This window comes from Gobio gobio (assembly GCF_949357685.1).
Source record: "Gobio gobio genome assembly, chromosome: 1".
Classification (NCBI taxonomy): Eukaryota; Metazoa; Chordata; class Actinopteri; order Cypriniformes; family Gobionidae; genus Gobio; species Gobio gobio.
The window spans coordinates 87,060,159-87,073,988 of NC_137097.1; the positions used below are offsets into that span (position 1 = coordinate 87,060,159).

A 13,830-nucleotide genomic window follows, 5' to 3' on the forward strand; every position below is an offset into this window, starting at 1 on the left:
AGAAGGTACGAGTCTGCTGTGTGTGTGTGTGATGCGGCTGCAGTCGAGTGTGTGTTGATGTGTGTGTGTGTGTGTGTGTTTCAGGTGCAGAAGCTGCAGCGCGCGGCTCTACGGGACGCCGTGAAGTGCGCCGTCTCCACCAAATACGCCACAGTGGACAAACTCCAGCAGTTCTACATGTTCATCCCATCAAAGTACAAGGTTCCTCCAGCGCCGCCCATCTCTGAGCCATGAAGTGTCTGTCCTCAGGCGTGTTTCTCACGTGTGTGTGTGTGTGTGTGTGTGTGTGTGTGTGTGTGGCAGGACTGCTATCTGGTGTCCATCCTGAACGAGCTGGCCGGGAACTCCTTCATGGTCTTCTGTGGCACGTGTAATAACGCCCAGCGTGTGGCGCTGTTGCTCCGGAACCTGGGCATCACGGCCATCCCTCTGCACGGACAGATGAGTCAGGTGTGTGTGTGTGTGTGTGTGTGTGTGTGTGTGTGTGTGTGTGTGTGTGTGTGTGTGTGTGTGTGTGTGTGTGTGTGTGTGTGGCGCTGCTGCTGCTCCGGAACCTGGGCAACAAGCCCTCCACCTGTCAGTTAGGTCCCATCCCCACAGTTCTGGTGAAAGCCTGCCTCCCTTCTCTCCTCCCCCTCATCTCTGCCATCATCCATTCCTCACTTTCCTCTGGAATTGTTCCCACACTCTTCAAAACTGCTGCCATCACTCCAATATTGAAAAATCCTGGTGCTGACCCTAATCACTAATAAGATTTGTCCCATCTCCAATCTACCTTTCCTCTCGAAAATCCTTGAAAAAACTGCTGCTTCCCAAGTTCATTCACATCTATCCCTTAATAACTTGTAATGTAAAATCACAAACGACCTCCTCCTGGCAGCCGACTCTGGTTTACTCACCATCCTCATCCTCCTCGATCTGAGTGTGGCCTTTGACCCCATCTCTCACACTATCCTCCTCAACAGATTAATTTCCATTGGTGTTTCACATAAACCCCTCGACTGGTTTAAATCCTACCTCTCAGGCCGCTCTCAGTTCATCCAAATCCATTCCTGCAGTTCCCACCCGTCCTCCGTTACCACTGGTGTGCCCCAGGGCTCTGTCCTGGGGCCTCTTCTCTTCATCATCTACCTCCTTCCCCTTGGCAATATCTTCCGCAAATACAACATTCACTTCCATTGCTATGCAGATGACACCCAGCTCTACCTTTCCAGCAAACCAAACTCCACCCTCCCACCTTCCTCCCTTACCGACTGCCTCACCGAGCTCAAATTCTGCTTCTCCTCCAACTTCCTCAAACTAAACAGAGATAAAACAGAAATTCTTCTTATTGGCACTAAATCAACCCTCTGAAAAGCTGACAGTTTTTCCCTCACCATCGACCACTCCTCTGTCTCCCCCCAGGTTAAGAGTCTGGGTGTCATCCTCGACAGCACATTATCTTTTCAATCTCATATCAATAACATCACCCAATCTGCATAATTCCACTTACACAATATTAATGGCCTCCGCCCTTCCCTTTCTCCACACTCCACTGCCATTCTTGTACACAGCCTTGTCACCTCCCGCATCGACTATTGTAACTCTCTTCTCTTTGGTTTACCTAACAAATACCTGCATAAACTCCATCTGGTTCAGAACTCTGCAGCCCGAATCATCACCAGAACCCCCTCCATTCATCACATCAGCCCTGTTCTGCAGCAACTCCACTGGCTCCCAGTCAAACTCCGCATAGATTTCAAATTCCTCCTGTTCTTTCCCCTCCTCTGTCCCAACTCCTCCACATCGCCACCCCTTCCCGTTCCCTCAGGTCTGCTTCATCGGTCCGCCTCGTCCCTATGGGGCTTTCAGCCGCTCTGACCCTCAGCTCAGGAACTCACTCCCACCGCACCTCAGGAACCTGGACTCTCTCACACTCTTCAAATCTTATGTTTCTTATTTCTTACTGTTTTTATTTTTGTGTGTTGTAGTGTCCTCGAGTGCCCAGAGAGGCGCCTTTAAATATAATGTTTTATTATTATTATTATCACGGCCATCCCTCTGCACGGACAGATGTGTGTGTGTGTGTGTCTCTGACTGACGTGTGTGTCTCTGTCTTCAGAACAAGCGTCTCGGCGCGCTCAACAAGTTCAAGTCGAAGTCCCGCTCGGTTCTGCTGGCCACTGATGTGGCGTCCCGCGGGCTGGACATCCCACACGTCGACTGCGTCATCAACTACGACATCCCCACACACTCCAAGGTACTCGCCCAAGAACGGCTTCTGCTAACACACTCTGATATATCGAGCCGCTTCCGGTGTGTGTGTGAGAGAGAGTGAGAGTCTGTGTGTCCCGATGCGATCTTTAATTCAAGATTCAAGAGTTTTATTTGTCACATACACAGTTATATACACAATATACAACTGGCAGTGAAATGTAAACAGGTCCGCTCCATGGACAGTGCAAATAACAGTTACAAGAAATTAAAATAGAAATAGAATAAAATTAGAATAAAAAGTATTAACATAAGTAGAATTATAAATAAATCAAGTAAAAGATAAAAATAGGAAATAAGATAAAAATAAAAATATAAAAATTAAAATATAAAAATATAAAAAAATAAGTGGATATGATAAGTGAGATAAACTGTAGACTTAGAAATAAGTGGTTAACATAAATATATATATATGTATATATAAAGAAGTATGATGTGCAAACAGGTTTATTACAGGTTGTTACACAGTAACAATAGGAAAGTAAAGTGCAGTGCAATGGCAGTATGTGGATGTTAATGTTTAAACTGGATGTTTATGCGTGTGCGGGGTGAAGTGAAGTCACGTGACTGAGTTCAGGAGTCTGATGGCCTGGGGGAAGAAACTCCTCCTGAGTCTTTCAGTCTTTGCCATCAGGCTACGGAAGCGCTTACCAGATGGCAGCAGGGTGAAGTGAGAGTTTGCAGGGTGATTAATGTCTCTGATGATTTTAGTAGCTCTACCTCTGCAGCGTTTGGTGTAGATGTCCTGCAGAGACGGGAGAGCTGAGCCTGAGATGCGCTCGGATAAGCGCACCACTCTTTGCAGGGCTTTGCAGTCGTGACTGGTGCTGTTCCCGTACCACGCTGTGATGCACTGAGTCAGGACACTTTCTATCGCCCCTCGATAGAAAGTTTTCAGGATGGCTGGTGAAACCCTGAATTTCCTCAGCTGGCGCAGGTGGTACAGTCTTTGCCTGGCTTTTTTCACCTGTGTCTGGATGTGTGTAGTCCAGGTCAGATCCTCGGAGATGTTCACACCCAGGTATTTGAAGCTGCTCACTCTCTCTACCGGTGTCCCGCTGATCATGAGAGGGGAGTATGACCGATGCTGTCTCTTCCTGAAGTCCACAATCAGTTCTTTGGTCTTGTTAACATTCAGAGAGAGACAGTTGTCCTGGCACCATGATGTCAGTTGCTCCACTTCGTCCAAGTATGCCGTCTCATTGTTGTTGGAGATGAGACCCAGGACAACAGTATCATCAGCAAACTTGATGATCGAGGTGGAGCTGTGTGTGGACAAACAGTCATGGGTGTAGAGAGAGTAGAGCAGGGGACTCAGCACACAGCCCTGTGGAGCTCCAACACTCAGGGTGATGGAGGTGGAGGTGAACTGGCCTACTCTCACCGCCTGGGGTCTGCCAGTGAGGAAATCTTCAATCCAGAGGCAGAGAGAAGAATTCAGGCCTAGATCCAGGAGTTTGTGTGTTAGCTTAATGGGAACTATGGTGTTAAAGGCTGAGCTATAGTCAATAAATAGCAGCCTGACATAGTTCCCACTTTTGCTGTCGATGTGAGTGAGGCAGGAGTGAAGGACGTGAGAGATGGCATCTTCAGTCGATCTATTGGGACGATAGGCAAACTGAAGAGGGTCCAAAGTGTCAGGAATGGAGGAGCAAATGTTGTTTTTAATGAGTCTCTCAAAGACCTTCATGACTAAAGATGTGAGAGCCACTGGACGATAGTCATTTAGGCAAGAGGGTTTACTGATCTTAGGTACAGGGATGATGGAGGATCGTTTGAAGGAGGTGGGGACAACAGATGTAGCAAGGGACTCGTTGAATATGGATGTAAAGAGCCCTGCGAGCTGATCAGCACAGGACCGCAGAACACGACCTGAAATACCATCCGGCCCAGCAGCTTTCCTGACATCCACACGTTTGAGTGCCCTCCGAACCTCGTCCTCCGAGACAGAGATCACGTGACCGTTGCTGCTCTGAGGGACTCTCTCTGACGCGTCACTCGCCGGAGTCGCGCTGCCGCGATTACCATCAAAGCGAGCGTAGAAAGAGTTTAACTCGTTCACCAGCAACGGATCAGCTCTCACCTCTGCAGAGGATTTAGTTCCAAAAGCACAGATGGTCCTCAGTCCCTGCCACATCCGCCGGGAGTCGTTGAGTTGGAAATGAGATTCCACTCGGTCTTTATAGCGGAGTTTTGCGGCTTTAACGGCGCGCCGGAGGGCGTAACATGAAGCTTTGTACTCCCTCATATCCCCCGTTAGGAGACCGGCATTGTAAGCGGTGGTGCGCGAGTTTACTGCAGTGCGGATTGAACTGTCCACCCACGGTTTCTGATTAGGGAAGGACGTTATAGTTATTGTTTGTGTGGCTTGCTCTGTCAGTGTGTTGATAAAGCAGAGCGCCACTTCTGTGAACTCGCTGACGTCTTCAGAACTCGCGCGGAACATGTCCCAGTCGACGTCATCAAGAGCTGCCTGTAGCGTGATCTCTGAATGGGATGACCAGCGTTTGACTTCCCTCCTCACCGGGGGCTCTTGAACGAGCCTTTGTTTATATTCCGGTGTGAGGAAAATGGCGGCATGGTCCGATTTGCCAAAAGCTGGCTGTGAACGAGCTTTGTAGGCGTTCTTAAACGGAGAGTAGCAATGATCCAGTGTGTTTGCTCCTCGTGTGGGACAGGAGACATGCTGGTGAAAGTTTGGCAATACTTTCTTTAGGTTTGCTTTGTTAAAATCACCCGCGACGATGAAAGCAGCGTCGGGGTGTTTGTTTATGAAGCCGCTGGTCACATCATGGAGGGCAGATAAAGCCAGCCCCGTGTCTGCCTGTGGTGGAATATAAACGGCAGTGGCGATGACCGAGGAAAACTCCCTCGGTAGGTAGAAAGGCCGGCACATGAGAGTTAAATGTTCCAAGTGAGGCGAGCAGGATCGCGAAAGAATGGAGATGTTCCTAGGATCGCACCATTTCTTGTTTATCATGAAACACACTCCACCGCCTTTAGATTTCCCGGCCTCGGCTGTTCTGTCCATCCGAAAAACAGAGAAGTTCTCGGACGGCGTCACGGCTGTATCCGGGACCGCTGGCGTGAGCCATGTTTCAGACAGACAATAGATGTTGCAGTCTCTCATGTCCCGTTGAAAACTTATCCTGGCTCTAAGATCGTCCATCTTATTCTCCAAGGATTGGACATTTGCGAGCAAAATGCTCGGGAGAGGAGGACTGAATGCTCTTTTTCTCAGTCTGTTGCGGATCCCAGCGCGTTTCCCGCTGTGTTTTTTGAATCTTCGCCGTCGACTCGAGTGGCCATTGTTCAACTCGGCGTCCCGGCGAATCTCAGATGGAAGATTGGAGAAAGTGTCCTGAAACAGGTCAGTGTAGCGGTAACCAATTTCCAGAAGTGTTTTGCTGTCGTAACAGATCAAAGCAGATGATCCGTTGGAAAAAATAGAGAGTAAAAGAGAGTAGAATAATAAATAAAAGCAAAGTCTTAGCGGAGCGACCTGAACGGCGACCGAGCACGGCGGCGCCATCTTAAAAGCGCCATCTCTTAATTGAATTCAATTCAAATGTATTAGTATAGCGCTTTTCACAATACACATTATTTCAAAGCAGCTTTACAGAAAGTGCATTTCATAAATGTACATTGAAAAATGTTAGAAAGAGAATGTTAAAGAAAAATGTTAGAATAAGTTAATCAATCATGTATTAATTTAGGTCTAGTGTCCCGAGATAACAACAGAAAAGCAGATGGGAAATGATTAGCATAGCTGCTGTTCAGAATATTAATGCTTTTGATCCGATTTAACTGTAGTATAAAAGGTAATTATAATGTGAATGCTTGGCTAAAGAGATGCGTCTTTAATCTAGTTTTAAACTGGGACAGCGAGTCTGAACCTCGAACAATATCAGGAAGACTATTCCAGAGTTTAGGAGCTAAATGTGAAAAAGCCCTCCCTCCTTTAGTGGACTTAGATATCCTAGGAATGACCAGAAGCCTCGAGTTTAGTGATCTTAAAGAGCGCGATGGATTGTAGGGCGATAGAAGATCCGTTAGATACACTGGAGCTAACCCATTTAGGGCTTTATAGGTCAGTAGCAATACTTTGTAATTGATACGGAACTTCACAGGTAACCAGTGTAGGGATGATAAAATTGGTGTTATATGATCATATTTTCTTGACCTAGTAAGAACTCTAGCAGCTGCGTTTTGGACTAACTGTAGTTTGTTTATTGAGGATGCAGGACAACCAGCTAATAAAGCATTACAGTAATCTAATCTCGAGGTCATGAATGCATGAACTAACTTTTCTGCATCAGAAAAAGATAGCATGTTACGTAGCTTGGCAATGTTTCTAAGGTGGAAAAATGCCGTTTTTGTAACATATGAAATATGACTTTCGAAAGATAAGTTGCGGTCTAATATAACACCCAGGTCTCTTACTGTAGTGGATAAAGCGACAGGACATCCTTCCAAGCTAAAGTTGTATTGTGAGAGGTTTTGTGGGCAGTTTTTTGGACCAATAAGTAATACCTCAGTTTTATCTGAATTTAATTGCAGAAAATTACACGTCATCCAGTATTTAATATCTTCAATATCTAGATAATTTAGCGTTTTCATCTGGTCGTGATGAAATATATAATTGAGTGTCATCAGCATAACAGTGGAAATTAATTCCATGTTTTCTTATAATATTACCAAGTGGCAGCATATATATAGAGAATAGCAGAGGGCCTAACACGGATCCTTGCGGCACCCCATAGTCTACTGACGTTATCTTTGATTTTTCCCCATTTAGACAGACAAAATGGTAGCGGTCTGATAAGTACGATCTAAACCAGTTTAATGCCTGTCCCTGAACACCAGTGTAATTTTGAAGTTGATCTAAGAGTATTTTATGATCTATAGTATCGAACGCAGCACTAAGATCGAGTAGAACTAGTATTGAGATACAGCCTTGGTCAGAAGCTAGAAGTAAATCATTTGTGATTTTAACGAGTGCAGTTTCTGTGCTATGATGCGGCCTGAATCCTGATTGAAATTTTTCATAGATATCATTTTCTTGCAAGAAAGAGCACAATTGAGCGGACACAACTTTTTCTAGTATTTTAGACATAAATGGAAGATTTGAAATTGGTCTGTAATTTGCTAGGTTATTATGATCTAATTGTGGCTTCTTAATGAGAGGTTTTATGACTGCCAACTTGAATATTCTTGGAACATGACCTAAAGATAAAGATGAGTTAATAATATTGAGAAGAGGCTCTTCCACTACAGGTAACAACTCTTTCAGTAGTTTAGTGGGTATTGGATCTAATAAACATGTTGTTGGTTTAGATGCAATGATAAGTTTATTTAGCTCTTCCTGTCCTATGGTTGTAAAGCGGTGTAGTAGTTCTTGACGGGCGATAGTTGCGGTTGAATCATAAGACATCATTAATGATTGTACATTTACAATTTTGTTTCTGATGCTTTCTATTTTGTCAGAGAAGAAGTTCATAAAATCATTACTACTAAACTGTAACGGAATATTTTGCTCAGGCGATGCTTGTTTATTTGTTAGTCTAGCCACAGTGTTAAATAAAAACCTTGGGTTATTTTGGTTATTTTCTATTATTTTGCGGAGATGCTCAGCCCTGGCTGCTTTTAGGGCCTTTTTATAACGTGACATACTATCTTTCCACGCGATTCTAAAGACCTCTAAATTAGTTTGTTTCCATTTACGCTCTAAGTTACGAGTTTCTCTCTTGATAACATGTGTAGCACTGCTGTACCATGGTGCTTTAGTTTTCTCTTTAACCTTTTTTAATCTAATTGGTGCAACAATTTCTAATGTGCTAGATAAAATCGTGCTCATACTGCTAGCCATTTCCTCTAGTTCATCTGTTTGTTTGGGTTCACTGAGCAGCTGAGATAGATCAGGTAAGCTATTTGAGAATCTATCTATAGTGGTTGGAAGGATTGTTCTGCCTGGCCGATAACGTGGCGCAACATGACAGATTTCAGCAGTACGCAGTATGCAAGTTACCATGTAATGGTCAGTGACATCATCACTTTGCGGTATAATATCTATATCGGTTGGGTTCGTTCCATGTGATATAATTAAATCTAGTGTGTGATTAAGACGATGAGTGGGACCAGTGACGTTTTGCTTGACCCCAAAGGAGTTTAATAGATCTGTAAATGCAGCCCCTAACGCATCATTTGTGTTATCTACGTGTATGTTAAAATCTCCAACAATTAATGCTTTATCGACGTTGACCAATAGATCTGAGAGAAAGTCTGCAAACTCTTTTAAGAAATCAGCATAGGGCCCTGGAGGTCTATATACAGTAGCCAAGGCTAGAGATAATACGGATTTCTTTCTTACATCTAATAGCGTAACATTTAGCACTAGTACTTCAAACGAATTAAACCTATGACCTGTTTTCTGGGTAACATTTAGAATATCTCTATAGATTGTTGCAACACCGCCACCACGACCAATCAGACGGGGCTCATGCTTATAACAGTATCCTGGTGGAGTAGACTCATTAAGACCGAAATAATCATTTGGCTTAAGCCAGGTTTCAGTAAGGCAAAGTACATCGAAACTATTATCTGTGACCATTTCATTTACAATAACCGCCTTAGGTGTGAGCGATCTAATGTTTAGAAGACCTAGTTTTAGAAATTGTTTTTGTTCACTAATATTGAGATTTTCTGGTTTAATCACAATTAGATTTTTCCTAGATCCTACAGTAGATTTAATGTTTGACCTCACTAAACGAGGAATAGACACAGTTTCTATATAATGTTCTACATTGGTACTTATGTCAATTAAGTTAGGACAGCAAAGACTGTGATTTGGACAGCAAAGACTTTAACCCCGAACCGCTGGTTTACACTGGAACACACTTCAGACTGAACTCTTTGGCCTTCATTAAAGCGTTTATTTTGGGGATTTGCTAACACTAGCTGTGTTCTCTGTCCGCAGGACTACATCCACCGAGTGGGCCGCACGGCCAGAGCAGGGAGATCTGGGAAATCCATCACCTTCGTCACACAGTCAGTCAAGCTCATACTTAAGAACTGATGAACCCGTGAGCGATTCCCAGCTTTAATCGTGCAGATCTGATGTGTGTGTGTGTGTGTGCAGGTATGATGTGGAGCTGTTCCAGCGAATCGAGACGCTGATCGGGAAGAAACTGCCCGCCTTCCCCTCGCAGGAAGAGGAAGTGATGATGCTGGTGGAGCGAGTGAGCGAAGCCCAGCGGTTCGCACGCATCGTACGTCCTCCTGCTGGGTTAGGGGTGTGTGTGTGTGAGGTAAAGTCTGAGGAGTGTGTGTGTGTGACGGCTGTGTTTCTGGCAGGAGATGAAGGAGAGCACAGAGAAGAGGAAGCGGCCCAGAGCGGCGGAGGATGACGATGACGGAGAGCAGTCGAGCGGCGTGAGGAAGAAGATCAAGGGCGGCTCGTTCAGAGAAGGGCGAGGAGCCGGCGGAGGAGGACGAGGCGGAGGAGGACGAGGCGGAGGAGGACGAGGCGGAGGAGGACGAGGCGGAGGAGGGCGAGGCGGAGGAGGAGGAGGTGGAGGAGGGCGAGGAGGAGGAGGAGGCTTCAAGAGAGGAAGATGAAGATCTCAGTCACGTCTGTAGTTCCTGTAAATCTAATAAACCTGCCTTCTCTCCTCTATTCTGAGTCCGCTGTCCCTTTAAGAGAAGACGTCACGTCTGTAAATCTAATAAACCTGCCTTCTCTCCTCTATTCTGAGTCACGCGTGTAACATTACCGAACGGTTTCCGAGTGAAATCTTTAATAGTTCACAGTCGGCTTGTTTTAAGCACAGAACACACTTCAGTCCGAGTTCCCACACGAACATATGAAGTATTCAGTCCATTTATCACGAAATTCAAATGATAAATGCTGTTTTGACGCTCTGAGGCGTGACTGATCACAGTTCAAGCGGCCACGCGACCGATCATCTGTGAAGGCGATCGATCATCCCTTCCTAAAGAAAAAGCATGAATGAACATCTGAAGGTGTGTTGAGGAGACATTACAACTGTACTGCCATGTGTATATGTGGTGTAATCACTAAATCAGTGTTTCAACGGCGGAAAGACCTCAATATAACAGCTGTAAACTAAACAATGTCAGCATAATAATAATAATAACAACATGCCAAACCTCCTTTATCTTTAGCCAGATCAAGGGTTTAAGCTGAATTCTGGGTCTTTTGTGTTGCCATATAAATTGAGAAATGAATTTGTTTAACATATTGAAAGTGTAAATTGTAACTCTTATGGGTACCGACTGGAATTAACATAGGAGAAGTGGGAGCAGGTTCATCCTCATGGTCTCAACCCTACCAAACGGAGATAAAGGACGAACTTCCCATCACTCCTCATTTGATTAAACAGCTTATTATTTATTTTATTTTTATTTTATTTTACCTTTATTTAACCAGGTAAATCGGTTGAGAACAGGTTCTCATTTGCAACCGCGACCTGGCCAAGATAAGGCGCAGAGTACAAGGCGACATGAAATTACACATGACATACCAACATTCAAATACACAGTCATAAATATAGAAACATTCAATTTTCAAATAAAAAGTTCTAGACATTGTGTAAAAAAAATAAAAATGTGCAAATAGATGCAATAATAGCCATTTAGTTTGGTACGTGCAAAAATGCAGCGACTATATTTGCAAAGAGCATCAACATGTACAGTGGTCTGTCAGTAAATTTGATAGTAAAACTTTAAAAGTAGTGATTGAGACAGTGGATTCTAATTTGAGAGACTTTTGTAAAGTGTTCCAATCATTTGCAGCAGAAAATTTAAAAGAAGAGCGGCCAAAAGAGGTGCGGGATTTTGTGGGGTCTAGAGAGATATATTTTCTCGAGCGCAGGTTAAATACAGGCACTGATATGGTTATTAAAGTGCTTAGGTAAGATGGTGTTTTGCCTAGTATGGACTTGTAAATTAACTGATACCAGTGATTTAGGCGCCGGTTGTGTAACGAAGGCCATCCAACTAGTGAGTAAAGAGTGCAGTGGTGGGTGTTGTATGGGGCTTTAGTAATAAAGCGAATAGCACTGTGGGAAACAACGTCCAATTTCTTGAGTAAAGAATTAGAAGCAGTTCTGTAGACAACATCACTAAAGTCAAGCATTGGGATGATGGTCATTTTCACAAGGGCCTGTTTTGAAGGAAGAGTAAATGAAGCTTTATTTCTGAATAGAAACCCGATCCTGGACTTGATCTTTGACTGAAGATGGTTTATGTGGGTTTGAAAGGAAAGCGAGGGGTCTAGCCAGACCCTTAGATATTTGTATTTCTCCACATATTCCAGCTTAGACCCATTCAAGGTGGTGATGTTCATTGGGCACGAAGATACAGAATGTGTCCGATTAAAAATCATGCATTTTGTTTTACTAGAATTTAGAGACAATTGAAGATCACAGAAGGCTAATTGAATGTCTTCAAAACTCTTTTGAAGTTTTTCTAAAACGTTGTCCAATGTTGAGCCTGAAGTGTACAGAACGGTGTCATCTGCGTAGAGATGAATAAGAGAGTTGCCCGCAGCACGAGCGACATCATTAATATAAACAGAGAATAACATCGGGCCAAGAATCGAGCCTTGGGGCACCCCCATAGATACAGCCAGAGGCTCAGACAGCAAGCCCTCAGACTTAACACACTGAAATCTGTCGGTGAAATAATTAGCAAACCAGGAAAGGCACGTGTTTGAGAGACCCAGGGCCTTAAGTTTTCCAATGAGAATACTGTGGTTGACAGAATCGAAAGATTTGGCCAAGTCAATGAAAACAGCAGCACAATGTTGTTTTAGGTCGAGAGCTGTTATAACATCGTTTAGGACCTTTAGTGTTGCTGAGGTGCACCCATGACCAACTCTGAAACCAGATTGCATATCAGAGAGGAAATGATGTGACTCAAGATGACCTATTATCTGTTTATTGACTTGACTTTCAAAGACTTTTGAAAGGCAGGGTAGGACGGAGATGGGTCGGTAACAGTTTGGGTCTGTAGTGTCCCCCCCTTTGAATAGGGGGACAACTGCAGCAACTTTCCAGTCTTTAGGTATCTCTGATGAAACACATGAGAGATTAAAAAGGCTGGTAATGGGTGAGGCAATGATTGCAGCTGACATCTTCAAAAAGAAGGGGTCCAGGTTGTCAAGTCCAGCTGATTTATATGGGTTGAGGTTTTGTAGCTCTCTCAAGACATCTTCAGTTTGAATTTCAGCAAAAGAGAACTGTGGGTGGTTAGAGCCAGGTGCTACCGTAGGTGTTGTGTAGTTGGGCCGGGTGGATCCAGCCAGATGGAATGCATGGCCAGCCATAGTGAAGTGTTTATTGAGCCCCTCTATCATAGTGGACTTGTTGGTGGTGATGATGTCTCCTAGCTTTAAAGCCGTGGGCAGTTGAGCGGAAGTGTTCTTGTTCTCCATTGATTTAACTGTGTCCCAAAACTTTTTAGAATTGGTACTGCAAGAAGCAAATTTATGTTTATAGAAGCTAGCCTTAGCTTCCCTCACTGCCTGTGTGTACCGGTTTCTGATTTCCTTAAAAAGCTGCATATCATGAGGATTAGTTGAGGCAAGGGCAGTCCGCCATAGACTGTTTTTGTGCTTGCTGAGGGCGGTCAATTCCAGGGTAAACCAAGGACTATATCTGTTTTTAGTTCTAAACTTTTTAAATGGAGCATGCTTATTCAGAATAGAAATAAAAGCATCCTTAAAAAAGAACCAGGCATCTTCCACATATGGTATCAAGTCAATGTCCTTCCAGGGTACCTGGGCAAGATCTATTAAAAAGGCTTGTTCGCTGAAGTGCTTTAGAGAGCGTTTGATAGTGATGAGGGGAGGTCTTTTAACTGCAGCCCCATTACGAACACATGTGATAAGACAGTGATCACTTAGATTCTGACTGAAGACCGCTGGAGTATATTTTGAAGGCATATTAGTCAGAGCTATATCAATTAAAGTACTTTTGTTTGAAAATTTTAAATTGTATCTAGTGGGTTCATTAATCAATTGTGTAAGGTTGAGTGCATCCAACTTAGACTGAATATTTTTTGAAAGGTTTAACTAGTCCAAATGTAAATCTCCTAATAGTAAGAACTCAGAAGATAAGTATGGGGCAATCAATTCGCATAATGTATCTATAGCACAACTGGGAGCTGAAGGAGGTCTGTAACAAACGGCTACTGTAAGTGACTTATCTTTAGAGAAGTGGATTTTTAAAATTAAGATCTCAAACATTTTGGGGGCAGACCTAGATAGAACAATGGAACATTGTAGATTATCTCTGCAATAGAATCCAACTCCTCCCCCTTTTGCAGATCTATCTTGACGGAAGATATTGTAATTTGGGATAGATATTTCTGAATTTTTTGTGGATTTCTTAAGCCAAGATTCAGACACAGCTAAAATGTCAGGGTTAGCTGAATGTGTCAGTGCAGTGACTAAGTCAATTTTAGGGAGGAGGCTTCTAATGTTAATGTGCATGAAACCAAAGCTTTTACGATTACAGAAGTCATCAAATGAAAATATATGAGGCGTTAAGTTTT

General features: G+C 43.8%; 1 protein-coding gene across 1 annotated transcript in view; it reads left to right on the forward strand.

Annotated features, from left to right (window-relative positions):
* ddx47 (DEAD (Asp-Glu-Ala-Asp) box polypeptide 47) overlaps positions 1-10,670 on the forward strand; it is a 32,545-nt gene extending 21,875 nt beyond the window's left edge. Inside the window, exons 6-12 of the mRNA XM_079823410.1 lie at positions 1-5; positions 85-201; positions 304-450; positions 2,102-2,239; positions 9,230-9,300; positions 9,392-9,521; positions 9,607-10,670. The exon at positions 1-5 is cut by the window's left edge and continues 67 nt beyond it. Of these exons, the coding sequence (XP_079679536.1) occupies positions 1-5; positions 85-201; positions 304-450; positions 2,102-2,239; positions 9,230-9,300; positions 9,392-9,521; positions 9,607-9,870 (872 nt within the window). The 3' untranslated portion in view covers positions 9,871-10,670. The remainder of the gene's footprint in view (positions 6-84; positions 202-303; positions 451-2,101; positions 2,240-9,229; positions 9,301-9,391; positions 9,522-9,606) is intronic.
* Positions 10,671-13,830: the final 3,160 nt, after the last annotated feature.